At 43.0% G+C, this 26,374-nt stretch overlaps 2 protein-coding genes across 14 annotated transcripts in view; one reads left to right on the top strand and one right to left on the bottom strand.

Annotated features, from left to right (window-relative positions):
- LOC139751822 (uncharacterized) overlaps positions 1–26,040 on the bottom strand; it is a 94,669-nt gene extending 68,629 nt beyond the window's left edge. For all 12 annotated transcript variants that reach the window (XM_071667428.1, XM_071667438.1, XM_071667437.1 and 9 more), the window contains exon 1: positions 25,383–26,040. Coding sequence is in view for 3 of the 12 variants with exons in the window: in XM_071667433.1 (XP_071523534.1) it covers positions 25,383–25,421 (39 nt within the window). In the remaining 9 variants the exon portion in view is untranslated. The remainder of the gene's footprint in view (positions 1–25,382) is intronic.
- LOC139751827 (uncharacterized) lies at positions 3,419–16,597 on the top strand. 2 transcript variants are annotated; one of them, XM_071667448.1, is made up of 4 exons: positions 3,419–3,572; positions 10,384–10,584; positions 13,323–13,553; positions 14,553–16,597. In XM_071667448.1, exons 1-4 carry the CDS (start codon positions 3,557–3,559, stop codon positions 14,705–14,707), a joined length of 603 nt encoding a protein of 200 aa, XP_071523549.1. In that variant the 5' UTR covers positions 3,419–3,556; the 3' UTR covers positions 14,708–16,597. The 2 variants fall into 2 exon arrangements, with proteins under 2 accessions (XP_071523549.1, XP_071523548.1); XM_071667447.1 differs by having other exon boundaries at positions 10,384–10,629.
- Positions 26,041–26,374: the final 334 nt, after the last annotated feature.

Raw genomic sequence — 26,374 nt, 5'->3', positions numbered from 1 at the left:
CGACACGAGTACATCAACACCCTGTGAGCCACAACCCACCGAGCTGATGATGGTAACCTGTCGTGTCGTATCCGTGTCTTGAGGCACGGGAGTCGGGTGGGGGGGAGTGGCGCGTTACATGAACTGCACTCATGACCTACTTTAACCCCCGTTACTTGTGGCTATGGTGAGCCAGGTCACCAATGGGCCACGTTGAACTCCGTCACCTGGCCCCACCTAACTGTTTCCTGTGCCGTTTCTGTGGTCCAGTTGACCGTTTCGTGGCCCAGCTGACTGTTTTTCGTGGTCCAGCTGACTGTTTCGTGGTCCAGATTGACTGTTCAGTGATCCAGTTGACTGTTTCGTGGTCCAGATGACTTTCCAGACCCAGAAAACTGTTTCGTGGTGCAACAGACTCTTTCGTGGTCCAGGTGACTCTTTCGTTACCCAGCAGAATCTTTCGTGGCCTAGCTGTTTCTTCGTAGCCTAGCCTACCCTCTCGTGGCCTAGCTGTTTCTTCGTAGCCTAGCCTACCCCTCTCATGGCCTAGCTGATCGTTCCGTTTGCCCAGCGAGCAGTTTCGTCTTCCCGTGGCCTAGCTGGCCATTTTCATTTGTTCAGCAGACTATTCCGTAACCCAGCTGACTGTTCCGTTAGCCCAGCAGACTGGTTCATTAACGCGAAGGCTGATCCGAACATCTATCATCCATCCGGACAGGTCGGCTGTTGTGACCATCAAAGCTCTTCTCAAGTCTCGTCTGGACACAATAGGCTGCTTCCAGTTTTGCGATATTAACTTAGAATGTCGAAGGTAAGCGATCATACGATAGTCTTTCCAGCTATACCCATAAAGTCCAGTTGTACACCAAAGTATATGGAGGCTGTCAACCTACCCTTTTTCAAAGCTAGTTTACCTTGCAAAGAGTTTACCCTGTTGATAAACACCATAAACGACACTTTATCATGATCATACGACCCTTGGGTATGCAGGCCATGGCCTCTGCTATAGTGTTTGAAGGGTCTGGCCTCAACCCCGCAAAAAAATATGTAAGGCATCTTCGCGTTCGCAAATTTAAACAGGCTGCACAGTATCGACAAGCTGTCCATAATAGATGTAAACAACTTTAAATATTTATAACACAAGCTCAATTAACGATAAGGTGATGATATGTTAATGTGAGGGAGGGAGGGTGGCGGGAAAAACTCATCACGTCCCACGTAGAAGAGGCCTCATAGATCTCCGTAAGGGCAATATTTGTTTACACTAAGGATGGCCACTTTGCGGGCTATTTCGTAGGTGGTGGTGTTCGGCATCTCCGGCGTTATGAAGGCTACTACGGCAACGGCGCGGAGTTAATGATCACAAGTAACCATGACTGTTAGTAAACACACTGTCCTTTACATAGCCCCACAACTATAATATATATATATATATATATATATATATATATATATATATATTCCTATGAGTCCACGAGGACTCATAGGAATATCTTGATCACGCGCAAAATTGTGATCCTTTCCAATATATATATATATATATATATATATATATATATATATATATATATATAACTGATTAATGTCTTACACGGTTCGGTCTTAAGATAATGTCTATAACGATAACTTTAGTCATTGCCCTGCATGTTGACACCCAAGTTAATCCTGTATCACCGACAGTATTTTTATGATGAGCATTTAAGACTATATACATTTTTTGCGGACACTCAGTTATCCACTACATACATTGTTTATATATGATTCATCACGTCTCGCCCGGACTCAGCCAACATGGGATTACACCGCGCGTGAAGTCACCTTTGGCAAGGCTGTGTTCTCTCTCGGAGTACAGTAGCGTTACGGAAGGGTGTCCATATTTCCCTGCTGCTGGAAGTAGCGCAGGAGCCTCTGGAAACACGGACTGAATAACACAAGGACTCTTTCTTTAAAATAAAAAAAGGGGTTCCTAAAGTAATTATTTATTATCATGATATAATACCAGGACTCCATTGAAGAACTTTTTTGGGGTCTCCTACACCTTCAAGGCTGCGCTACATTCAGTAGCAGGGAGAGCATGGACTCCTTTGAACCGAGAACTCTGACGAAAATGCTTTAACAGATGATGATGCAGCCTAGCTAAATTGTCTCGTCAAAAGCGGTGTGGTAACCCCTATATATATATATATATATATATATATATATATATATATATATATATATATATATATATATATATATATATACACACTCAGTGATTAAAGGAACGGGAAGTAGGGGGAGCGAGAAGCCTTCCTAACAAATATGGGGCAGGCATTTGGCATCAGTACACTACGGGAGATGAGATCGGTCGTGATGGCTGGTTTGATACAAAAAAGAACAAAAAAACAGCCATTCTGATGTGTAATATTACCCAGTGGTCATTTCCCCACATAATCCCCTGTATTTAGGGCAGACAGACTACCTCCACTTCCGTGTAAAGATGCAAAATTGCCCACTGCTTAAGGTTACGCTGGAGGAAGGCGACGGAATTGAAACGTTTACGATGTGAAAAGAGACGGTGTCACCCGACACTGCCGTGTATAAATACGACGGCTGAAGGGAACAATGTGTGTGTGACGCCCTCCTGTCTCTTTGCGCTGTCTCATTATTCACATCCATGGGGGGGGGATTTGGGGGGAAGGGGGTTTAATTTTTAAAAGAAGTTAAGGATGGACTTTGCCTTTGCTTGGGGGGCGAGCCTAGAATTCCGAGCTGATACCCACACTCCGGGAGAGGTCCATGCCGTGTGTGTGTGTGTTTGTTGCCGATGATGATGATGGTGTGGGCTGTAATATTTCGGGCGCATCTCTGTAATGCTGCTGAAGCGGGGACAGAGCCTGGTTGAGAGAAAGTGGGTGTAACCGGAGCTCGGTACGTGCTGATCCGGGGCGTTGCTGCACCGCCCTTAGATGACCAACACGCCCATCTTGCTACACAGGCTTTCCCCCTTAACGCCGCAAAACACATTCCCGCCATCCAGCCATTCCCAGCCTCAATGTTGACCGAGGGTAATCCACGAGTGTGGTGAACATCCTACCCTCCTGCGGCACCAGGTATATGTTGTCCTTAATTGTCGAGAGGTACGAATCTGGGCAGGCGCTGGCTACCACCGAGCGTAGGCAGAAATAAACCCGCGCCTGCGCCCCGCCACCGGCAACCCGGCACCACGTCACATATGGCCCATCTCCTTGCCAATGTAATTTTTCGCTTCCCTTCGCCATTTTCACGCTCGGCCCATCGTTTTTCCGTATCCCATCTTCTCTTCGGACGTAATTCCCAAGCCTGAGTTGTTTAACACGCGGTTTTTCGTCCTCCGCGATACCCAAGCGATACAAACAGAAATCTGAGATGAGAACACGGCGTCGAAACCCCTGCGAGTATGGCGGAGGAGGATGGGTTAGTGCGACCGGGCTGGGCCAGGTGGCGCGCGGATCGAAGGCGAGTATAGCCCGCGCGCCGGGGGTGAGGAAGGCGTTAGTTGGGGCACGGGAGCCCGTGGGTGTGGTGTTTCGCGTTCTCCTTCTATCTCTCGGACAAGATGGCCGGTGAAGAAGGTAGGCATTCCCCTCTTTTCCTCCTAAATGTGTCGCCTCATCGCCGGGTCTTCCATTAATAAACGCCAGACGATAGTTTCATTGTCATAACAGTGATTGACATCTTGTGGACGCGCGCAACGTTATTTAACAGCGCTTTCATATTATTTTGCATTTGTCAGCTCGGCGAACTTTCCCCTCCCCCCGCTCGTAACGATCACTAACTATCGTCCACCCTCGGTGCTACTCTTCATTCAGCCAGTGCCATCATCACTACAGTTACCATCTTCACTACCATTCTACAACCATCATCACTACCGTGCCATCTTCACTACACCATAGCTCCAGATTTATATCTCATTCACACTAATAAGTACAGTCATTACCAAGGCATCAATACAATTACATTCAACCTACAACCAGTGTTATATGAAATGCCGTAATGATGTCCAAATCTCCTAACCGAACCTCTAATGCAAGGAAGTGAAGTGGAAATATATAAATAAAAATATGAAGCAAGAAGTTATCCGGCTACACAGTCTTGAAGGAATACTTTATAACGGCATAAGTTCATATTTCAGTGGTTGATAGTGTCTGCTCTACTCGGTCATGCAAATCTTCAGCAAACAGTGTCAAAAGATACATTGGTTGTTCATCAGCGAAAGTGATCGCTGGCCGACGTGTTTGCTGACGGAAGCTCATCATCTTGTATCACAAACCCGGAATTTCCATGTTCCCCCTACCATTTTCTAAATTACCCTTTTCGCTATTTACGGTAATTGATTTCAAATGACTTATTGGTTCTTAGTATAATATTTCTTACACTACCGGTATTGACCATATCATTAACCAAACCAAATATTACAATAAATCGCTACTTTCATCACTCTGCTCTCATAATGCCTATTGCATAATCGCTTTATTTTTTTGTAAATGTTTTAACTGCATTTCTCTCTTCCAGCTGGTTTTTGGATGTTCTAATTCATATGTGTCCATGGAGATTGTCTTCCGTAATGTTGTCAGAGACAGTAACTTAACCATGGCTTCCGCAGTGACTGTGACACACACGCAAAAAAAAAAAAAAGTTTTACTACCCAGATTATGTGAATTAAATGCACCTCACCTCAGGAGAAAACGCCCGACTGGAAATAAAGAAAACGGGATGCGGTACATTACTTCAAGTGCCACTTAACAAAAAAAAAAAAAGCCTTGAAAACAGTGAATTTTAGGAGTGACAATAAGTGAGTGTTTCGGTACATGAGAAAATCTATAAGTGGGTTGACACGAATTAGTACCATAATAAGGTTCGAGAAACAGCAGCAATATTTGTCATCAGGGTCGTGAAATACGTTCAAAATTCATAAATACGACAGTGCGATCCTTAAGGGATGTTATAATGGCCTGGTTTTCATCCCGTGAAAGGCCATTATACACCCAAGCATCGTCGTGCTCAGTGGTCGCAAAGTCATGCACAAGGATCCCACCATCATCAAGGAATTAATAAATATTCCACCCACTTGACCTAAAATGGCTGCAATGTCGCCCCCATAACCATAAATATTCCTTGTGAACCCTGGGGGCCATTCATCACGGACCAGTCGAGAAAAAGTGCAAGCTGCTTGAAGGCCGCTGGCAAATTTACGCGCGCGTGAGCGAGGCCGCCAGATGTTTACATCGCCAACCGCCACATTTAGGGACATGAAGTATCGGGTTAGTTCTGGCGGGAAACTTTTGGCGCGAAACTGGCCATGACTCACTGCTCAGCACCTTGGCAGGGGATCCACTATCTTTTTAATTTTTTTTTTACCTATGGTAAACTTGCCTCGGAAGGTGTATCTCAAAGATAACAGTTAATGAAGATGCTGTATATTTCTACAGACTTGATTAGTTTCGGTTCCCGTTCGCCATAAAAGGAATAAACTTCCAAAATATATTGGAAATGCTTACTGAAGGCCCGGAACGAAATACCAGTGTATATATGGGCCTACAGAGTGTATACATCGATGCATTAATCTATGATATAGATATCTATAAAGCAAGTTAGCAATCTTGATGGTGATGTGTTAGTTGAATAGTAAGTTACAGTAATGATGTTCAATATATATATATGGATGAAGTGACCCATCTTGGGACGCTATTGTATACAGCAATATGAACTGACGAAGCGCGTTGCGATATGATCAGTCAAGCAATGATACGCCCCTTGAGCATGACGATACGACCCTTGGGTAATGATGACCTTAAAAAAGAAAAAAGCCTTTGGCCAGAGCCTTAAAAGGGCCAGGTCAAAGGCCACATGTCATACCCTAAGGACATGTTGTCGTTCTCAAGCGTCATGGGGAAACAAGAGGCCGTGCATACCCCGGCAGGCACACAGCCTGGCTCACCCCGAGTTATATGCATAATCGGAGTGTTCTGTTGGTCTGCGGGGAAAGTCTGGCTGGTCTGTGGGACTCTGTTGGTCTGTGTAGTCTATCTTGAGGAGTCTAGTGTGGTCTGTGGAGAGTCCTGGTGGAATCTCAATGGCCGGTGGCAAGTCTTGATTACTGTGGAGTCACTGTTGTCTATAGGCAGTCTTGGATCTGTGAGGTATCTCTTCTGTGAGGGAGTATGATCAATGAGGAGAATGATCTGTGAGGTGTCTGATCTGTGAGGGAGTATGATCCGTGAGGGAGTATGATCCATGAGGGAGTATGATCCGTGAGGGAGTATAATATGTGAGGGAATATGGTTTGTGAGGAAGTAGGGTCTGTGAGGTGTCTGATCTGTGAGGGAGTATGGTCCGTGAGGGAGTATGGTCTGTGAGGTGTCTGATCTGTGAGGGAGTATGATCCGTGAGGGTGTATGGTCTGTGAGGTGTCTCATCTGTGAGGAGACTCAATGATGCTGAAACTCTGGTCTTTTGGGAGTCTGAGGTATACAAGAGTCTTATGAACTACTGGGAGTACACTGTAAACCAGGCTCGAACATGAGTACTCATGAACTGTGGAGTTTACCTTTGCGTTAGGAGGGTACCTTGCTCTATCCTGAGGCATCGAAATGGCACAGGGGAGTCTCAGCAGTCTGTAGTGAGGGAGTCGAACCAATGTGTCTGTAGTGAGGGAGTCGAACCAATGTGTCTCTTGTATGTCAAGTCTCGCACACTCCTTGTCAGTGGAATATACATCTCTGAGAGGAAATGTACTCTAGAGGTTAGATCTATGTCTCTCAAGTCTCTTATTACTGTATCTCGGGCCTCTCTCTCTCTCTCTCTCTCTCTCTCTCTCTCTCTCTCTCTCTCTCTCTCTCTCTCTCTCTCTTCTTAGGGGGGGAGAGGTCATCACTCCAGTGTCGAGTGTATCAACTGCTCGACGGTCAGCCTCACTAATGGTGTCTTTTCGAACCCTGTAGTGTGTGTGTACTGCCAGGTACGTCAGCGATCTCTTAAGTCTTCCTTGGTCACTGTAACGAGAGTCTTTAACTCCCTGTGGTAACATCCGTTTCTAAGGCTTATGATACGGGTGGGGGAACTTTGCTGCTATACAGTCCTCTAATGATATATATATATATATATATATATATATATATATATATATATATATATATATATATATATATATATATATATATATATCTGGGGTTGACTTCACGCCGGCTTACGAGGGGAACGGATTGCTCAGTAAAAGGAGGTGCAGTTTCAAAGCGACTTGATATTCCTAAGGATTTGGGAAACAGCGTTTCACGTCCCGACACACACACACACACACACACACACACACACACACACACATATGGTGGACATATACAAGGTTAAGAGACAGGGCAACATGACGGTAAAACTTTCTTCCTGTAACACACAAATGATAATCACAACCAGTAACCACACCTGTTGTTATCACAAACCCAACTCCAACTTCGCCATAGGCAAGTGGGGGCACACAGTGTGCAATTTGATAGTCAATACGTACGAGAGAACTAAGTCGTTCAAGATCTAATGAGGGACTCATTGCAGGGGGGCCAAGAACGGTTGCGACAATCCTGGGTAGTGACTGACTAGACATATCCACGCCGGACATACTAGGAGAAAAAAGAATTCGCGCTCCTGATTGATGGATGGATGACTAAACCAGAACTACATCGTCAAAAATAACTTGAGGAAGAAATAACCCGAACTTTTTATTTGCCTTTGCTTGGATCTCCCCTCCTCCTCTGCTCGTCATTTTATTTGCGTCGCGAGGCGAATACGAACAGCGATCCTTACGATTGGCCTTTGATGGGGAGATGATGTCTCTATCACGTCTGGTGGGGTTGGAGAGACACTCTCACACGAGGGAGATTATTAACACCTTGTAATGGGTAGTGGAAGAGGAGGAGGAGGTGGTGGTGGGCCCAGCAGGGGTGCCGCGAGAGCGAGATAGCTGGCAGCTTACAGTAGGGCGCCGCCTCCGCCACCGGCACATACCATGGGTTGACCAGTTTATAACCTGGGGGGGAGGGACGGGACGACATCCTTGCCAACAACATGTCCTATTTCTGACGACACATTCTGGCACAGCCCCCGCGAAGGGGGGGGGGGGGGTTGTTGAAGGGGGAGGGGGGATGGTTGGTGGTGGACCTGTCTACCAGAGCAGGGTAAGGGAGGTGGTGGGAGGAGGAGTGAGGGAGGTGGTGGCCAAGACAAGCAAAGAATAGAGGCAGGCCAGGCTGACGGAGGGGCAGAAGGGGAGGACAAGACGGTTGTTGAGGGAACGGATGACACACACACACACACAACCTGGCGAAGGGTGACCAAAGAACAGTGGCGCTCCGTGAGCGAGGTGGAGGCTTTCAGACGGATCGCCCGGGGGAAGAGGGAATGAGAAGGTCGTGGCGTTGACACGTACGAGTGAGAGAGACGGAGGGAGGCGTGGTGCGAGATGGGTGTGAGTGTGTGGGGGAAGGGGAAGGGGGTTAGCTAACGTTTCTCCTACCATAAAAAGTCAGTGCGGGGGTGTGAGAGCGACTTGGGTTACCGGTCACGGTGATGGGACATGGAGGTGTGTGGCATGACGCCCTTTGTAAAAGCCACCGACCCCAACCCCCGAGTGTCTTAATTAGGACGATCGTTCACAATACTTCATTCCTATTATTAATGAATGACTATACAAGTCCTCCATATAGACGGTTATCTATATTTTCTTTAGGGAGAGGAGAGAGTGTTAGGGAGAGCAGTGTGTGTTAGGGAGAGGAGAGTGTGTTAGGCCCAGAAGGGGGTGGTATATCATTAGAAGACAATGAAAGATAGAAATTAAGAGTTCATTCCTTGGCCATCGTTTCTGTCCATTTTGACGGCCATCTGTCACTCGCAAGTCTTCACTCATGTGTCGCAAACAGATGACTTGACTTTCACCGGATGATGTAATGCCACAGACACTGTTCATGTCGTAATATCGAGAGGGACAGAATACAAACTTACAAGGACTTACGATGAGCTTTGTCGAATGTTACGTGCGAGAGGGAGAGACAGAGGCGAGGCAGAGAAAAAATAAAGACAACAACCAGGGTCAAAGGAATGAAACATGACAGCCAATTAAAAGGTGGATCACTGCTCAGCCTTCACTAACCCTTCCTGATACCCAGGAGGGTAGTACAGATAAAATACCCTGGAGTTAGTGGTTGTCTACCATCTCCCACAGTTATATTACACGAAGGTTCCAAACCTAAACACTTTCATTAACACTGTGATCATAATTGCGAGTGTCCTATACTTGGGGCGTGCGTGGTAACCCCTCTCTCAGCTCATACGTGTAGTGTACCTGCTTTCCAAACCTAAGAACAATCGCTGTTCTTCATCATCTAATTCAAATTAAACTTGGGATCCATAACTTCAAAGATCCTCTCCCCCCCATCTGAAGAATATCCAAAACACTTTTTTTTTTATTATTGCAAATGCTTCAAACCCTCGAAACGAAGCAGAGGATCAGTGAAGTACATAATCCCAGTGAACCACACAGATAGCCTTGCTAAACACGCGTCTCTCTTACCTTGGCCTGCAGGGTCTCCCATCATTACAGCCCCCCCTCATCTTTCTTAAGACCCACTCGCGCGCGCGCGCGGGTAAACATACAGAGACCATCCCATACACATAAACATTCGGTTGCCGTGCTTTCTTGTGCCGTTTCACGTCAGCTAAACCAACTTTTGTCCGTGATGGCTAATGACGCCCTCCGTCAGCACACGTGTCCCTCCAATCCTCGCGTCTCTACCTTCAACCCAATCGCATTTTTATTCACTGGAAAACAGAAGGTGGCCTCTCCTGAAGGCGGTGTTTGGTCAGGTCAAACGTCAAACCATTATTCCCAAAGGGTCGCACTCGCGAGACTGTTACCAAGATATGGCGATCCTATAGCCCCCTGAGGTGTGGCATATAGCTATTGGGAGGGGGAGCCACAGTCTATTTCAAGTGGAGTGGCCTCCATGAGAGATAGACTGGCAGTGGAACGGTAGTAACTGGTAATGCTGTGACTGTATCAATACGCCAAGCCTTCGCCAGCCTCAACCCAGAAGGTAAACAGGTCTTCACAATGCCTTATTAATGGTGCATGCGACGTATATTTTGTGGGTGGTAAAACCTCGCTGCTTCACAAGTCACTGTTGGAAGTCAAGATAACTGTTATTCCATTAATCATTTGACCTTAAACTGAATGGATTATTTTATTCCACCGTTGTTGTCAGTTCTCGATATGTCTTGATTAAGTGTTTGTCTGTAACTAAATCTCACTAAAGGGATGGCTAAACCTTATTGGGTAGGTACGCAGGTATAGGGCCCCATACCTAGGACCTCTTCACTCACTTTTCCTCTCCCCTAATAAAGAAAAGAAGAAGAGGTCCAAGAAGTCCAAGAAGTCAGAGAAAGACGAGAAGAAAGGGGAGGACGCCCCTCCCGCGGAGGGCGAAGCCGCGGCTGAGGCCGAGCCGGCACCGGCACCGGCGCCGGAACCGGAACCGGCACCGGCCCCCGAGCCCGAAGCCGCTCCCGAGCCGGAAGCACAGCCGGAGGCGGAGGCTGCTGCAGGTGAAGACCAAGACCCGGATCGCGTCGTCAGCTACTGGGAGGAAGGTCGGGGCCCGCGGTCGCTCTGTGTGTCTCATTTTGCCAAGTTGCTGCTGCTGCCACCCGCCGCCCGCCGCCGCCGCCAGTACCAGACACCCACACCCACCTCCAGCTGCCTCTCCCGTCACCCTCACCTCGTCCACTGCAGCTGCAGCGCGCAGACTCCACCTGCAGTGGACGGACAGGGTGTCGTGACCCGAGGGGCCAGCTTAGCTCTTGATGGTAGACAGTATATAGCTTCAGCCTTGGACGTAGTTAGCTGCCCATAGTTAGTTGTGCCCTCCCTTCCCCACCCCCTAGAGACACTCCCTCCCACAACCTCCTCCATCACAGTTCCTTCCCACTGTAGCCAGGAACGGGCAAAGGCTATACGCAGCAGAAGAAGCACTACCGCCTGCGTCGTGAAGGGCGGCTGCACTGCCGGGCGTCTGTCGCTACGCGCGCGGTGCTGCCGCTAGCCTTGCCCGCTAACCCTCCCCTCCCTGGTAGTTGATTAGCGCCTAAGCCACTCGCTACACCGCTGCTAATTAGCTAGCTCGCAAAAAGCAGCCAACGCTAGAAATGAGCTTTTGATTCTAGCACAGCGCTGCTCGTAATCAACGTTCATTCTAGCTGGCCCGTAGTGCAACACATCAATACATTCCTCTCCTACCAAACTCCAGGCTGGCTTCGGAGGACGCGTGGGTCGCGCACAGCACCGTCAGCGGCACGGGCTTCGACACGCACAACGTCGACCAACGGTTCCGAACATATCTTCCCCCCTCCTACTGGGACGCTGCTAGCTAATGCCTGAAAGAGAGTTGAACTACATTAACCATAATCTACGACTTTTTCTTTCATGTCTTAACCTCTCCATTACAGCAGGAGGACGTAGACAGCGGATACATCCAAGTCTGTAGTTTGTAAGACCTCGCCACCCCTCTCATGCCCTGATCCTTGTTGTTGTGTTCTTTTACCCCAGCCCATATAACGTTGGGGGAAAAACGAAAAACTCTCCCTAGTCCCAATGTCTCCTTTAAGAAGTCCTAGACCTTCTCGCTGGCAGTCTTAATATAGTGTTTTACCCGAGAAACCTTATAGGAAGCTGAATATATATGTATATACATCTTTTGATCCTATCCCTCGTTCCCTTGTATTCCTTCTCTGCCACTGCCTTAAAGATACTGGTAAAAAAAAAAAAAAAATCCGTTTTCTATTCCCCATCCCAGATGTATGGAGGTGGGGAAACTTTCCTATGTTCCCTGCACTATGTGTCATCCTTTTCCTTCTATGGCCAGCTTCCCCACACGTCCTATACCATGTATTACCTCCACCCGAGGAGGCCACTCCACCTACCCACCACTACCACCTCTACAACCATCTCGTTAAGACCAGACGAGATGAACCTCCTCCCATATACAGCTTTATAGCCAGAAGTAGATGGCTATATAGAGTCCAATGTGTCTCCAGTAGAATACGTGGTAGACCTATAGCCCCCAAGAGCCTAGATAGAGGACCTGTAAATATTAATTACTACATTTCACTAAAACATCTAACCCATGACTTATTAGTTTCTGCATTCTGTGGGAATTTCATATTATTTCTATTTTGTTTTGCATTTTTGCAAAAAAAAAATGATTTTATTTTATTTCGCATTTATTTCTAAAAAAAAAAAAAACATGAATGCAACAGCAAATTATTAGAACGGAGGGCCTTAAAATATTTTGGCAGATTTACAAAATATTTTTAAGACCCAACCAGCTAGTATTTTCCTGTGCCTGTTGTAAATATATAATCTTACAATAACATGCAGTAAATATTTTATTTTCAATTACGCTTTAGTTTCGTTTCAATTTCTGCATGGATATATTTTTAGTTCGTAGCTTAAAACTTATTAAAAAAAAAAAGTGACAAAACTAATAAAAAACTAATGCTGCTCAGAGCTTAACTAGTTTTGATTTTGTTATTGATTTAAACTAGCTATAAAATTGGAATAACTTTTATGAAAAACTTCCCCTCCCCCAACGCGGCTAGATGGTCCAAACTAGGTGTCAGGAAATGATAAGATTACATATATTACGCCCTTGACTTCATTCCTCAAATTAATGAATATGGCGAAAGAAGAAATAGATAAAAAAATATATATAATTCACACTAAAAGGTTCCTTTGATGTCGTAAGACCCTCCTTATTAAACCTGCCCATCCCTCCAAGATGCTTGTAAAACTACACCCAACACACTCCCAGCCTCCAGTTAAAGTTACCCTCAAGCACTCATGTACCCCACTCCTCAAGTAAAAGGTCACGCCAAAAAAAATGTCCAGCGTTACGTGACCGACTTTCTATTTCCGCTGTGACGTCTCGTCGGACAGTCCGTCCCCTTAACCAGAGTCTTTTCAGTAGGAATATCCCACCAGACACACCCGAGCCCTTTCAGCTGTGTCAGCTGTTGATATACCTCGTTATCAAATCCCTCTGGCACACGGTTAAGGCCCTTGATCACGACCCTTGGGTATGAGAGCCTAGCCTTTGTCCTTAAGGGCCGTGCCGTCTTACATCACGGGACTCAAGGGCCACACCGTTTTATGCCCTAAGGGAACCCCCGTAGCTAATCCACCCAACGCCTCAGCTTGTCCCAAATAAGTTCGCCCGATTGGACTTGAGCCAGTGGTTATGTGTGGCTCACCACGCAGGAGCTAATCTTCTGCTGCCTCCCCGCAGATCCCGCCCCAGCCGAGCAGGCCCCTGCTGAGGAGGCGCCTCCTGCTGAGGAAGCCCCCGTTGAAGCCCCTGTAGAGGGAGAGCCTCTTGAACTTCCCCCTGCACCCAAGAAGAAGCCCAAGTTCTTCGTGCACTGGAACAGGCGCAAGGCCCGCTTCTATGACTACAACTGGGACTACGGTGACAACTACTACAGTTCTCTGGTCAAGTACATGGACAGTAAAGTAGGAGGTAGGTTGCGCCCCACCTACAACTGTTTCCCTTCAATCCTAAACTTTGAAAACTTTCTAACACTTTCTCGGGTTCCCTTCAATCCTAAACTTTGAAAACTTTCTAACACTTTTTCGCAGGTATTTAACCTTTTCAAGGTAGACTTTTGAGAGTATGATAAACTAAATGTTGTTAAAAACATAGGCAGTATTAAACTACAATTGTGATGCCTTAAACGATTTTTAATCACAACAATGATTTGGAGCTACAACTATTTTTTTGTGTGTGCACTCAAATAGTTTAACCAGTATGGAATACACTTACAAGTTGTAAGCAGCATTGAAGTCGGTCTTTGATAACTAACAAATATTTCATGTCGTTAACTAACAACTGTTCCACTGGTGTATTTAACATGGACTTATGGATGGTATTACGACAACTTTTTCCCAAGCCGACTCTTCCACATTCCCACTTCACTTTTCCACTTTCCACTCAGAAAATTTACTTAGTCCCATCTCAAAGGTACTTGGAAATACAGCTTTATATGACAAGGCCCTATAAAAATCAGTCGGTACCAATTTCTATTACCAAAGTATTTGTACACTTGATCCCTGAGCTAACATAATGAGATTAAAACTAATTTGATAACTGAACACTGCACCATTAAGACTGTAACGAAAGGGACTTACGGAAAATTGCCAAAATGTTTATACTAAGCAAGTTTGCACATCACATTAGCATAGCCAAGGTTCAGTTTGTATCTGATTTCTAATGGCGTATTTCCTGCATGATTTTCCTAAAGATAGAAGTCTTAATCAAGTGCGCAGGAGTTGCAGTTTCCTTATTCTAGGACCACAGACAACCTAGTCGACATCTTACCCATGTTTCCTATAGGATGTTGTCCCCTGGTACTGCTCCTCCTATACTAGGCAAAGTTCCTTCACCACACCAAACTAACCCTATCGGTAATACCTGGATACAACATTTCCCAAGGTTAATAACCATTTGCCTGTCTTTCAGTGGACTATCCAAGGCGCATGGCCTTCGCTGAGCGAGCCATCCGTAGCAATGTCCTTCGCTACACCGTGCCCGACACCCGTACTGCCACTCTGCTGGACGATGTCCGAAAATCCATCAGGAACTTTGAGCTCTCCCAGAAGACTTACATGAAGTAATTCCCCCCAGCCCGCCGCCCTGTGCCACCTCCTTACAACCCACTTGTTCAAGTCATCCACTGTTCAGAAGCTAGGCTATCCAGCTGCGTCATCGGTTCCTTTAAGTCATCACCATTGTTATGGTTATCTGCAGCGCGTCACTGCCAACGACCAAGCCATGTTGCTCTTCAAGAATACGAGAATGGATGAAAATGAGAAACCCTTCCTGAATACCTCTTGTCTTTCACATCCGAGACAATGTCATCACACCCACTACTCTATAAGGAACATTTTCATCTCAAAGGGGGTTTCAAGATCTGAGCGCCATATATTTTCATGATTAAAGAACAAATTCATCGTCACAGGTTAACATAATATCTATTTATCTTCAGTCCTTTGGATTATTTCTACCATTAATTTTTCATTTAGTTTTAACATCTTTATTTTTTTCTTTCTTCCGTTTCAATTTCTGCTATTTTCTGATTTATTTGTTTAAGCAGCGAAGTGTCGCTCTCTGTTGTCATACCTGTGTCCTCTGCTGCTGTGTACTCCAGCTGTGTCCGTACTCCTGCTAGGTACGTACTGCACATGTGTACGTACCTGTGTTGTATGTGTACCGTGGTGAAGGTGTGTGTTTAAAAGTGCAGGTTTGCCCCAACTCAGCCGTCTCCCGCCAGCCTAGTCGGCAGCGACAAGTACGCCCAAAACGGTCCCCCAGCCACCGTCGCGTAGTGTCGCCCCGCCTCGGACAGGGATGAGGCGGTTCAGCTTTTGTATGTCATCACAAGCTGCCCTTTGGAGGCGACGTTGAAGACCCTGTGGCCAGGGCGTCTACAACCTGAATCCTATGGGACCTGGGTGTTATTAGGTCCATGGGGCCTGCATTTCGAGTCCTGCGGTTCAGGGGCCCAGGTCGCCAGTGGTCGCAAAGGAATTCTACGTCGCATAATTTTTTTTCATATATATATTATATATATATATATATATATATATATATATATATATATATATATATATATATATATATATTATCACAATCTCATCATATCTACGACACGATCATTAAAACTGCTGATGTGCTTGAGATGTCAGTAATGATAATGATAACTGGAGAGAGAGGGAGAGACAGTTCATCTCTCTTCTTAATACTCTCGAATACTTTATCTGTAAAGTGAAGGAGAACTTTGATAAAAAATAAGAACATCTAAAAACAAAAAATTTGTTTCGCTCTCCTCTTGTTTTTAATTGTTACTTTGACATTCTACTGTTAAATCACCAAATGAAGATGTCTTTACAAGATATATGTTCACACTTCTATTCTAATATTAGTCTCATGGTTCATACCACATACATAGTTATGATCATCGAACCCAATCATTAGTACGTAGTTTTCTGAACACGCTTTAGCATCCATTTACTTATCGCCTATTCGATTATCACACTTTATCAGACAAATCTAAATATGTGGTTAAATATAGCATGTTGCTTAACGACTGAATTGTCAAGCATCACTATTATTATTCCTACATCCCTCTACAACCCCTTCCCTGTTTACCTCGCCTTTCTGCAATGGCCAACCCAAAGAGAATGCTGGATTTTGTCCCCAGCCCCAAACATTTACACAAGCATGATCTCAATTATATATTTCACAGTCGTTTACAGTCAGAGGAACCTGACCTACAGAAGAATGTCCAGCGTTTTTTCTAGGTTCGCTTAACGTAGCCTAGCCAAAAAACTGTTGGGTCAATTCTTCATGTGAACGGACCTTCCTTCTAGCTTCTATCCATCCCTTTACAGCTTTCTAAGTCTTCTAGCCACCCAAGATCTAGATGACTTAAGGTATTCAAATCTTATCTAAATCATCATTAGTTAAATCAACACAAAAAAAAAATTCAATAAATCAGTTTTTTACGTGTATTTTTCATTCACCATTCCGTCTTACTCGCTAGTTCAATAATTATCAATAAATTTTCTTATGAACATCAATCATCCTGATCAAAATATCAATGATAAACGAATTTGTTGCAATATCAAAAATCCTGAAAATGCAGCATACGTCAAGAAACTTCTTATTATGTTATATCTAACAAAAACCCAGGTATCCACTGCAAACTGATAGGATATGGTTGTGTCAATGAAACGACTTTTCAAACATTATCTTCGCTGTTGCTCATCTAACCCTCCACGAACCATTCTGGACTTTTGTGATACAACGCTCCACCAAACATTAATTAATACCATCCATTTAAGTCAAAATTTAGTGTGCATTAGAAGCCTTAACTTTAAACCAACAGAGCCAAGTCCATTCGCTTTTTGTAAGGTTTCTGCAAACCCCCTTCCCTAATAAGATAGCTCATCTATGAAGGTTTTATTAGATACCAAATACTAACAGAGATAACTTAATTATTCTACATATACACTCAGAACTGCCAGATGGCTTCATAATCCGTGTTATGAAGCCATGGTCGAGCAGATAACCAAGAAGTCTCGATGGCTTCATAACCCGGGTTACATCTGGAATTGCAAGAGCTTTAAGTCCACACCTTTGTGTTTGTGGAAACGTGAAACGGAAGCAGACAATTGATCCACCTATTCTTCATTCTTCCAAATCACGACTCCTTCAATACAACGTAAAGATGAGGTGATGCAGAACTACACTGTACATCTATAAACTCTGCAATGATTGATATTGCTAAAATACAGCTAAAGATCTGACAAAATGACCTATTACTGTTAGCAAAAACATGAGGCATTCGAGTTCATTCAATGAGTATATGAGGGACTGTGAGGCGTGAGGATGTAAAGGATGATTGCAGGGATGGGATTAAAGTGTAGCTAGATATGGGGAATGAGTGTAAAATGTTGCTGGGTCCAGAGTCGAGATAAGTGTGGCTTTATCGCATAAAGGGATGGAATATGGCTGAAATTAGTATTTAGTTACTCTCACTTGATATTCATAATCTTAAAATACCCTCTCTCCCCCAAAATAGTTTCTACTTATTCTTTAATCTCACAAAGTCAAGATGGGGAAAATGAACTCATCTGAGGCAAAGTGATCATAAGGATGAAGTACTCGCCTACAGAACTAACTTGCTTGAATAGACTTACAAGTGCTTCGAGTAAAAGAATAACTGGTACACTTGGCAATATGTTTCAGCAAGACTCAAATACCCGCTGCACCATAACATGGATTCGCAGGTAGCGAGCAGGATTCTGTAACAAGGTAGCTAACTAAATCGAGAAGTTTAGAAATCAAAGGAACTGTCGAAGTCTCTCAAAAGACAACCCAACTGCTGTACCTCTCGACCAGAGACCAGCAACCTCCTCCAAGATCCTAAAGATTTGTGTGGCTTCTGGGTTTTTACCACGACTTTTTCCCTCCGTCGTTTCTCGATAATCACTTAACGTCTTAATTCCTACTATCCTAGTTATCAAAGAACCAGATTTATACGTTTCATCTATAACAATATACGGTACTGATAACGTTTGATATAATCATATACTGGCCTTTCGAGAGATTTCGCCCATTAGTGCGTTATGCTTTTAACAAGGATAAATGAATTACTGCAGTTACTACGAGACATGAGATTTCGCCCATGAATGTGACATCGCCTACCAGAGTGATCCACTTTTTACAACAATTATTAATCCACGCCACACAAAGATTTCTATGTTAGTGATTGGTAATAGTACGCCAAACCAATGACACAGACCTCGTTTTGCAGTTGACCATACGAACACGTACTGCTGGAGACCTGGAGAGGAATATGTGTGGTGTCAAGTGTGTAGCCAAACTACTGACATGACCCTAGGGAGTTTTAGTCATGGTATAGGTGTGTATCGATCGACCTTTCTTTCCTCCCTCCTCAATATTATACAACCTACACTTCACCCACTGAGCTAACGACTCTCAACCAAGCTTCTCTCCTCTTTATTATCTCGAGTGAACTCTGGGTCACATTCATAATGATCAACATCATTATCCGGAGATTAAACTTGCAGGATTCCAGCCACGTTCTCTTGTCCCTCCCCAGCCGAGGAGAGCAGACAACCCTCTCCTGCTAGTGGTTGACCTTTGTGGTTATCACTTTGCTCAACAGATGGCAACACTAATATTTATTTACCTGTGCACGCGACTCCAACAGAAGACGGGTTGAGGGAGAGGAGATTTTCGTAAATTTTCATCTACTGCTTGCGTATCCACTATTCCCCCCCCCCCCCCCCGGCCTTAACAAGCCAAGTGACTATGCATACGACAGTGACGACTAAACAGATACACACACACAAGAAGATTATATTTCATCTAATGAAGAGAGAAGCTCCGACCTCTCTTAAGAGTTCCAACTGATGCTATGGTTAGACCAAAGTTCTCTTTTTACCTCTTATCGCAACTGCTCAACCATTTGCTCTTACCGGTAATAATATATGTGATCAGCACTAAAATATTTTGTCATATTTTCCACAATTCCGATAATGCAGTCATGAACTAAGGGAAATTCTAGGTGAAGCGATAAACAATTTGGTAAACAAGGGTTGAGATCTGCATTAAGGGGTCAGGTACGGGTAGATTGGTAACTTATAAGTGATCATCAAATAATAGATTTATGTATTTCTTTGATAGACATTTTTTAATCTAATGTCTTTATGCAATGTAGAGTACATAAAAGTACTATTCAATTTTAAATTTGTTTGTACTCGCCGAGGTAACACGTAAGTACTTTAACATGCACCGTTTTCTAAAGATAATATTTGTAACAAAATGTCTTGTGTGTAGCTTTGTATACATGTATACATTTCACAATAGGAATTAAAAAAGTCCATGGTTCGGGAACGCGAAAAAATAAATGCTTAGGTAAATAAAGCTGGAGAAAGTCAGGTACAGAAATCGCATGAAGCTATGGGCAATTAGATAACTTTTATGGACTAGCTTGGAGATAAAAGTTTACTTAATGGACAATTTTGTTTATATAAACTCATATTACTAATTTTAAATACATAATGGTTGTTGCAAGAGAGCCCGAAGTAGCTGCTAACAGCACCCATGAGGATTCTGGCGTGGACACGCCAGCGGCGCACCACAGGTCAATGTTAAAAAAATAGCTTTTCAGGCCAATTTTCACCTGAAAAGAACCATACAGACTTATGCCCAACTTGATCCTGAACATCCCTCACAATATTATTCATCAACCTAACCTTTAACCTCAATAACTGCTACCAGCGCCACGAAAGATAAGTCGCCTCAAATGACACTGGCGCACTTCAGGGACAGTGTTAAAAACAGCAATTCAGGCCAATCTTTACCCTAACCTAATCTTCACACTCTTCCTGAAACTCACCAACAATATTATACATCACCCTTACTAAGTTGCCCCAGAGGAGACTGTGTAGAAAAGGAGTTTCAGACAACTCACCCTATCAATAACCCCACCTACAACCTTCCTTCAACCTCAACATAATTATGGTCCCTTTCCATTTCATACTTATTGTTGTTCAAGAATTCATCTTTGGAGTGAATTTGTTAGATACAACCGATATGTCATTTTGTGAAGCGAAAAGTTACGTTCATTGTAAGGTAGTAAAATAAAAAAAAAAAAAAATTCTATTGTATGATTCTTTGCAGTTTTAAGTGCTATATGCATGCTTATGTGCTTTAGTGGTACCGAGTTTTGACATGGTTAGAAATAGGTTCCAACACTGCTGCTCTGGAGAGACCTATTCTGCCAATTTCGAAAAAAAAAAAAGGGGAGGGGTTGGGAACAGGAAGCTTGTGCCCATGAACCCAGGTCTTGTAAACTAGTGTACATATGTTGGAAAATCAGAGTCCTACTGAAATACACTGTTAACATAGACTTAGTAGTGGTTTGTTTTTATGAATCTGGAAAGGTTATTTCTAAAAATAATCCTAAACTTTTTGATATATAGGACAGGTAATGCTACACAATAAAAAGACTCTAGGTTTAATTTCTCAGACAGTCCTTCCCAGATGAAACACCATATTTTTGAGGTTCCATAAATATTTGTATTATAAATGCAGTATCCCTGGGGATAGGGGAGAAAGAATACTTCCCATGTATTCCCTGCGTGTAGTAGAAGGCGATTAAAAGGGAAGGGAGCTGGGGGCTGGAAATCCTCCCCTCTTTTTTTTTTTTTTTTTTTTCCCCAAAGAAGGAACAGAGAAGGGGGCCAGATGAGGATATTCCCTCAAAGGCCCAGTCCTCTGTTCTTAACGCTACCTCGCTAATGCGGGAAATGGCGAATAGTATGAAAAAAATAAATGCAGTATGACATATTTCATGGCAGGTTGTTACAGCATCCTTTGTGGAGTGAGTGACGGCAGTAGTAAAATCTTTACTGTAAGCTGTTAACATTTAAATTTTTTCTTTGTTGTGCCCTCCTACTTATAATCAATGACTGGTCCATACACCTATTACTTCTGGAACTCTATCCTGAATTGTCTCTAAATAGCATAAATGAAAAAATTTTAGCTTCCCATGGTGGGTGCTACTACAAAAATAATTATTTTGGAACCCTAAAGGGAAAAGTAGCAAAAGCACATACCACATGGACAAAAATGAGGACAACAACAAATTAAAGCCCCAACTTTAACTTAATCAACATTCAGATGCCGATTCCTTGATAAAATAGGTGAAATAGAATACCACTGTCACGAATTTCCCAGCAAGGTGACACGACCACCTCACTGTGCCTAGTCTACTCAGACCAAATTTCATTTTTTGTTAAAACTAAAGTTTGTTGTGTTGCCAACTACATAACATGCTTTAAACCTGATGATCCCCAAATGAAATGCATTCCATATGACAGTTGCACATCCTCCAAATGCAATTTCACTCCAGAGAGACACTCTGTATTGGGGATGGTTGTCGCAAGCTTTAGAATAGGGGATAATGCCACAGTTTGGCTACTAAATACTAAGGTAAATCTTGTAAGAGCCTATTATGTGTAACATGAGCTTTTAGAAGTGTACATTCCCCTCTCCTCATTTTTTTTCATAAACTGACAGTTGACTGAAGCAGGATCTTGAGTGTAAACCTCAAGGTGCATCACCTGTCGAGGAGGCTCCTCAGCATTCACTCTGTTCCAGTTCACTAAAAGGCAGAACCAGCTCCCATCTGGGTTCATTATGATTACCCTCAGGCAGGCACACATCTGTTTGAAAGCAGAGGAGGCCCCTTCAAATCATCTTTCCTGGCATAGACTCGAATGTTGGACCTGCCTTGTAGAAGACCTGTAGATCATGCCTTACAGCACTTGTCACGAACTTTGCTATTGACATAGCTGACAGTTCTAAATAATTAGTCTGTCATGCCTCATAGTTTCTGTGCTCAGCTAGGATATCACATCTCTCATGTTTCCCTTTGAGGATATGCCTGTGCTATATCCTATTTTCATCCTTTGCTATGGTGGTCGTTAAGTAAGATTCTTGAGGATGCTCATTCAGGAATCTTTTAGAGAACACTTTGTTATAAAAAACAAGTTCCCAATTTTGACAGTCCTAGCTACTTCATGGAAACCATTTATTACTTCAATTTCCCTGAAGGTTCCTATAAGATTAATATCAGTTCCGAGGACATTTGGTTTAGTTATCAGAATTTTCTCTTTCACAACTCTCTTCTTGGAGGGGGGACATGTTTAATGTCAAACAAGCCCTCACAGAGTTCAGATATCTTGTTGCTATGTTTCTGAAGATAAAACTGATATACCTAAGTTTGTTACATACTTGTTTGGGTATAGACAAGGACTCTTTTTCTTTGACTTCCAGTTTGCTTGTTACCCTGTAATTTTTGTGCTATGTCACCACAGATGAAGAGGCATCTCTATCAACTATGTCCTTTGCTTTCTCCAGATCCATAAATGCCACAGATCCCTTTCTTTCTGTAAGTATTTCCCACACATATTCTTCCAAGTAAATACCTGCTCCACACATTTTCTACCACTCCTAAAGCCATAATGCTCCTTCCTTAAGGTGATGCTATGTGCAGGCCACCAACCCATAAATCCCCTCTCTTACACGAATTCCCAGGTATACTCAAGTCTTACAATTCTTTAATTCGAGCATTCACTTCTGTTGCCCTTGCCATTATATAACAGCATTACACAGGCATTCTGACAGCTTTTAGATACCCCCACCTTTAGCTTTACATACATAGAAAATCCTGTCAACCAACTAACAAAACTTAACCTCCTTTCTCGAGAAACTGTACAGCAATCCCATCCAATCCAGTCGCTTTGCCCCAATTCATCTTATGAGAGGCTTTCATCACATTTTCTCTTTTCACCAAATCATTCTTCATGACCTCACTGCATATACCCTACATCCCAACACCCCACATCAACCACAATATCATTTAATAACAGTCAAGTCTTTCAAAATACTCACTCCAGCTGTTAACCTATGTCTAGGTATATTAGCAGTGTATTTTAACAGAACTCTTGTTTTCTACCTCAGTACACAAGTTCATAAAACCCAGATTCATGGGATGGACATTTATGACATCATCCCATGTAGTTACAGTAGTCTGTGGTAGCAAAATTTTTTGATAGAGTAGTGAAACTCTGGTCAGTACTTTTTTGGCTATCTCATTTGACGACAAACTAAACTAAAAAGGGTCTGGTGTGAAAGGGTGTCGTTTATAATTTTTTTTCAATCCTGACCCAAATAGATATTGTAAGACAGCCTGCTTTATATGGTAGGCAAATGCATTTTCAGTATGTGTAGGCTGTGATGATCTTCTTTCTGAAACATACAGGTTTAGGTTTTCGTATTCATCGATTTGTTTGCAAGTTTGATGGCTTCTTGAACTGTTTCAGCTGTTTTGCTAGTTGATATTCAAAATCACTTATCACGGTCTCCTGTTGCCCCAAAATACGATTCTTTGCTATTATACTCCTCCAAACAACAAATATCTCATTAATGTATGCTTTTTAGCAGGAAGTGTACAACATAATCATACCATGGTTTTCTTGGCTAGTTAGAGATGCAGATGCCATATAGCATCTATACATGCCTCCAGTGAGAAATGGCACTGGTGATTTCTTGAAATGCAGGCAGTAAAAAATTCAGAAAGCAGCATGCATGCAATTAAGAGTGAAAAGTGTGGTCTCCCTATTGTAAAATATGCCTGTTCTAGCTATAGTGACTTTATTTTTACCAGAAAATGAAAGTTGGTCTTGGATGCCTATAGACTGATCTGACTGACTTACATGTCTTTTAACCAATAATTTTATGTAGAAAGTTTTTTGAGCTGTTATTAGTTCCCCATTTAGGTGCATTAAAATCAATTTGGACATCGCCAGTTTCAAAGGACTGATAACAGACAACCATTTTCTTGCTGATTCAAGCCAAAGTTTGTGTTATATCTTAAGTCGTTACATTTATTTTCACTTTCTGCATTTGGATATTTTGTAGATCATAAATATTCATACTTTAAGATTTGTTTTCCCCCCTATCCTAAGCTGGCTTTCAGCATTTGCATTTTGTTTGAGGTTGCACCATTAGATATGTCACTTTTGATGAGGCTTATCATGGTCATTAATGAAATAGGGTAAATTAATTCATTGATCAATACTGAAGATGCATTTGTAATAACTAATGCTAAGCAAAAATAGTCAACTGAGGAATTCATGAGTGGTATGTGTTGCATTAATTTTCCTTTCCCTGTGGCCAGGTAAGCCATCAACCCTATACACATGTACAACACAAACCAGAAACCCTCCCCAACACACGTCAGTATCCAGCATCAAATATATACTGTATTACTTCTATATGTAATATACATTATAATGTAATAAACCTGTTCATTATTATATAATGGGTAAAGTAACAGTAATGTGAATTATAAAATATTTTTAATTTGAGGAATTCATAGGGTTGGTGGTCACTGTAAATTTTTTTTTTTTCCGATGTCATGTGGTCAGGCAACATTACAATGTAATTATTACAGTTAGTAGTGATCAAAACCCTCCCTAAATCACTTCATTTAATGGTTTTTTTGTGCAAAATTTCAAGAAAACCCACGAATTAGGGTTGAAAATGTCATATTTTACGCTTTGAATTGTAATGACCTAGGCTTTTTGAACGAAAAATTAAAAAAAAATAGGAAAGTCTCAAACTGGTCCGTGAATATCACCTCAGTAACAGATTACTCTTCCATAACCTCTGGTCATCCCCACCAAGTTGTACATACACAAAACTATTTCCCTAAATCCCTTTGTAAATCTGAAATGCCAGCAAATCCAACATATACCGCTTAAGAGATTGAAAAATGACCGACACAGCAAACAAAGCTAACTCGCCTCCATTGGCTCGAAATCTTCAGCAGAATTTTCACCGACTAAATTGGCATTAACAATTGGGAAACAAGGTTAGAAATATTGGAAATCAATATCACATACAATATTCATCTTGTATAAAAGATGAAGCAAGGAAAAAAGTGGAGGACGATGTTGGTGTTTGTTAGAAAGGGCAATTGGATCGTTGATGGTCCCATAGCAGCAGATGGACTGCTGCTTCTATCGTAGTAATTTTATGAGGGTTTTAGGTTTATGGTTATGGGTTTAGATGGACATAGGTGTGTGGTGGAGTAGGATATGGGGTACAGAGGGGATACACTGGGACGGGGAAGGGGGGGGGGTGGCTACTAAGTACTGTCGCCCATGGCGACAAAATTTGTCTTACCTGCTCATATGTTACCCGTTCTCGGTAGGGGAGAAGCATGGCACATTGTGATATACTTCGCGATGAATCTTCCCAGATTTCGGCCGTCTTCGTAGTCAGTGAGGTCTTCTGGCGAGTTCGTAAGTGTTCTCCTGCCGGTAGTACCTCGCCTGTTCTGGTCCACGGGAAAGGGTTGCTTGCTGCACGTGAGATAATGAACCCTTCCCTGAAACACCGGATCCTTGTTCGCCTATCGCTTCACGACCCCAAAGCCTCTTCCTGCAGTGTGGCTCGTCCAGTTTGTTTTTGATGAGTGTTCTATGATGCAAATCAATTTTGTGAAAACGGTTGGTACTGCAGAATTAAACGTCGAAAGCACTGAGAGCTGTGGTTTTCCCTGGGTGCACCTGATCTCAAAGTGATTTGACCGGCTGGTTCAAGTATTCATGCTGGGCGAGGTATTGGGAAGGTGGGTTTGCGTAGGGTACACTTCTGGTGAAGGAGATACAGCTTTGCAACTGCTTTCATTTTAGAGGTAAATACTTTCTTTAGTCGTAGCTAATAGTTTTTATCACTTTTTCAATAATCTTGATATAAAAAAATATGGTATAATGCACGCGTAAAACGTAGCTTTGACGAGCGTATCTGAACGGAACAGCACCGGCAATTGAACTGAGCAGAAATTGTCCGTTAGGCCAGGGTCATGCGCAGCCTAGGTCACGCAAGGTCACTATAGCGCATCGAATCTGCGCAGTCGTATGAATTGGCGAGTTTTTAAGAAAGTATGTAATCTTATATACCAATTAATAACGAAATTGTGTAAAGCGAAAGCGTCTCATTATAGGAATGGGTTTACTTTGTTTTCGTTTCCTTCTGCTTTGCTTCGAGATTTAATCTTTCTTTAATATCATATTTAGACTCGTTGTGATGGTGTGGTAATGCCTGAGAATATAACAGTGGGCTATCCTTATTTGAACTTAACAAATATCATGTACATCTATGTTGCACGGCAC

Source organism: Panulirus ornatus, chromosome 12 (assembly GCF_036320965.1).
Source record: "Panulirus ornatus isolate Po-2019 chromosome 12, ASM3632096v1, whole genome shotgun sequence".
NCBI classification, from domain to species: domain Eukaryota; kingdom Metazoa; phylum Arthropoda; class Malacostraca; order Decapoda; family Palinuridae; genus Panulirus; species Panulirus ornatus.
This window is presented reverse-complemented; position numbering and strand designations above follow the sequence as displayed.

What these genes read in the sequence shown, in the direction of transcription:
- LOC139751827 (XM_071667447.1), top strand. An exon ending in CGTCAGCTACTGGGAGGAAG is followed by an intron (nt 10,630 to 13,322) that starts GTCGGGGCCCGC and finishes GCCTCCCCGCAG; the next exon opens with ATCCCGCCCCAGCCGAGCAG. An exon ending in CATGGACAGTAAAGTAGGAG is followed by an intron (nt 13,554 to 14,552) that starts GTAGGTTGCGCC and finishes CCTGTCTTTCAG; the next exon opens with TGGACTATCCAAGGCGCATG.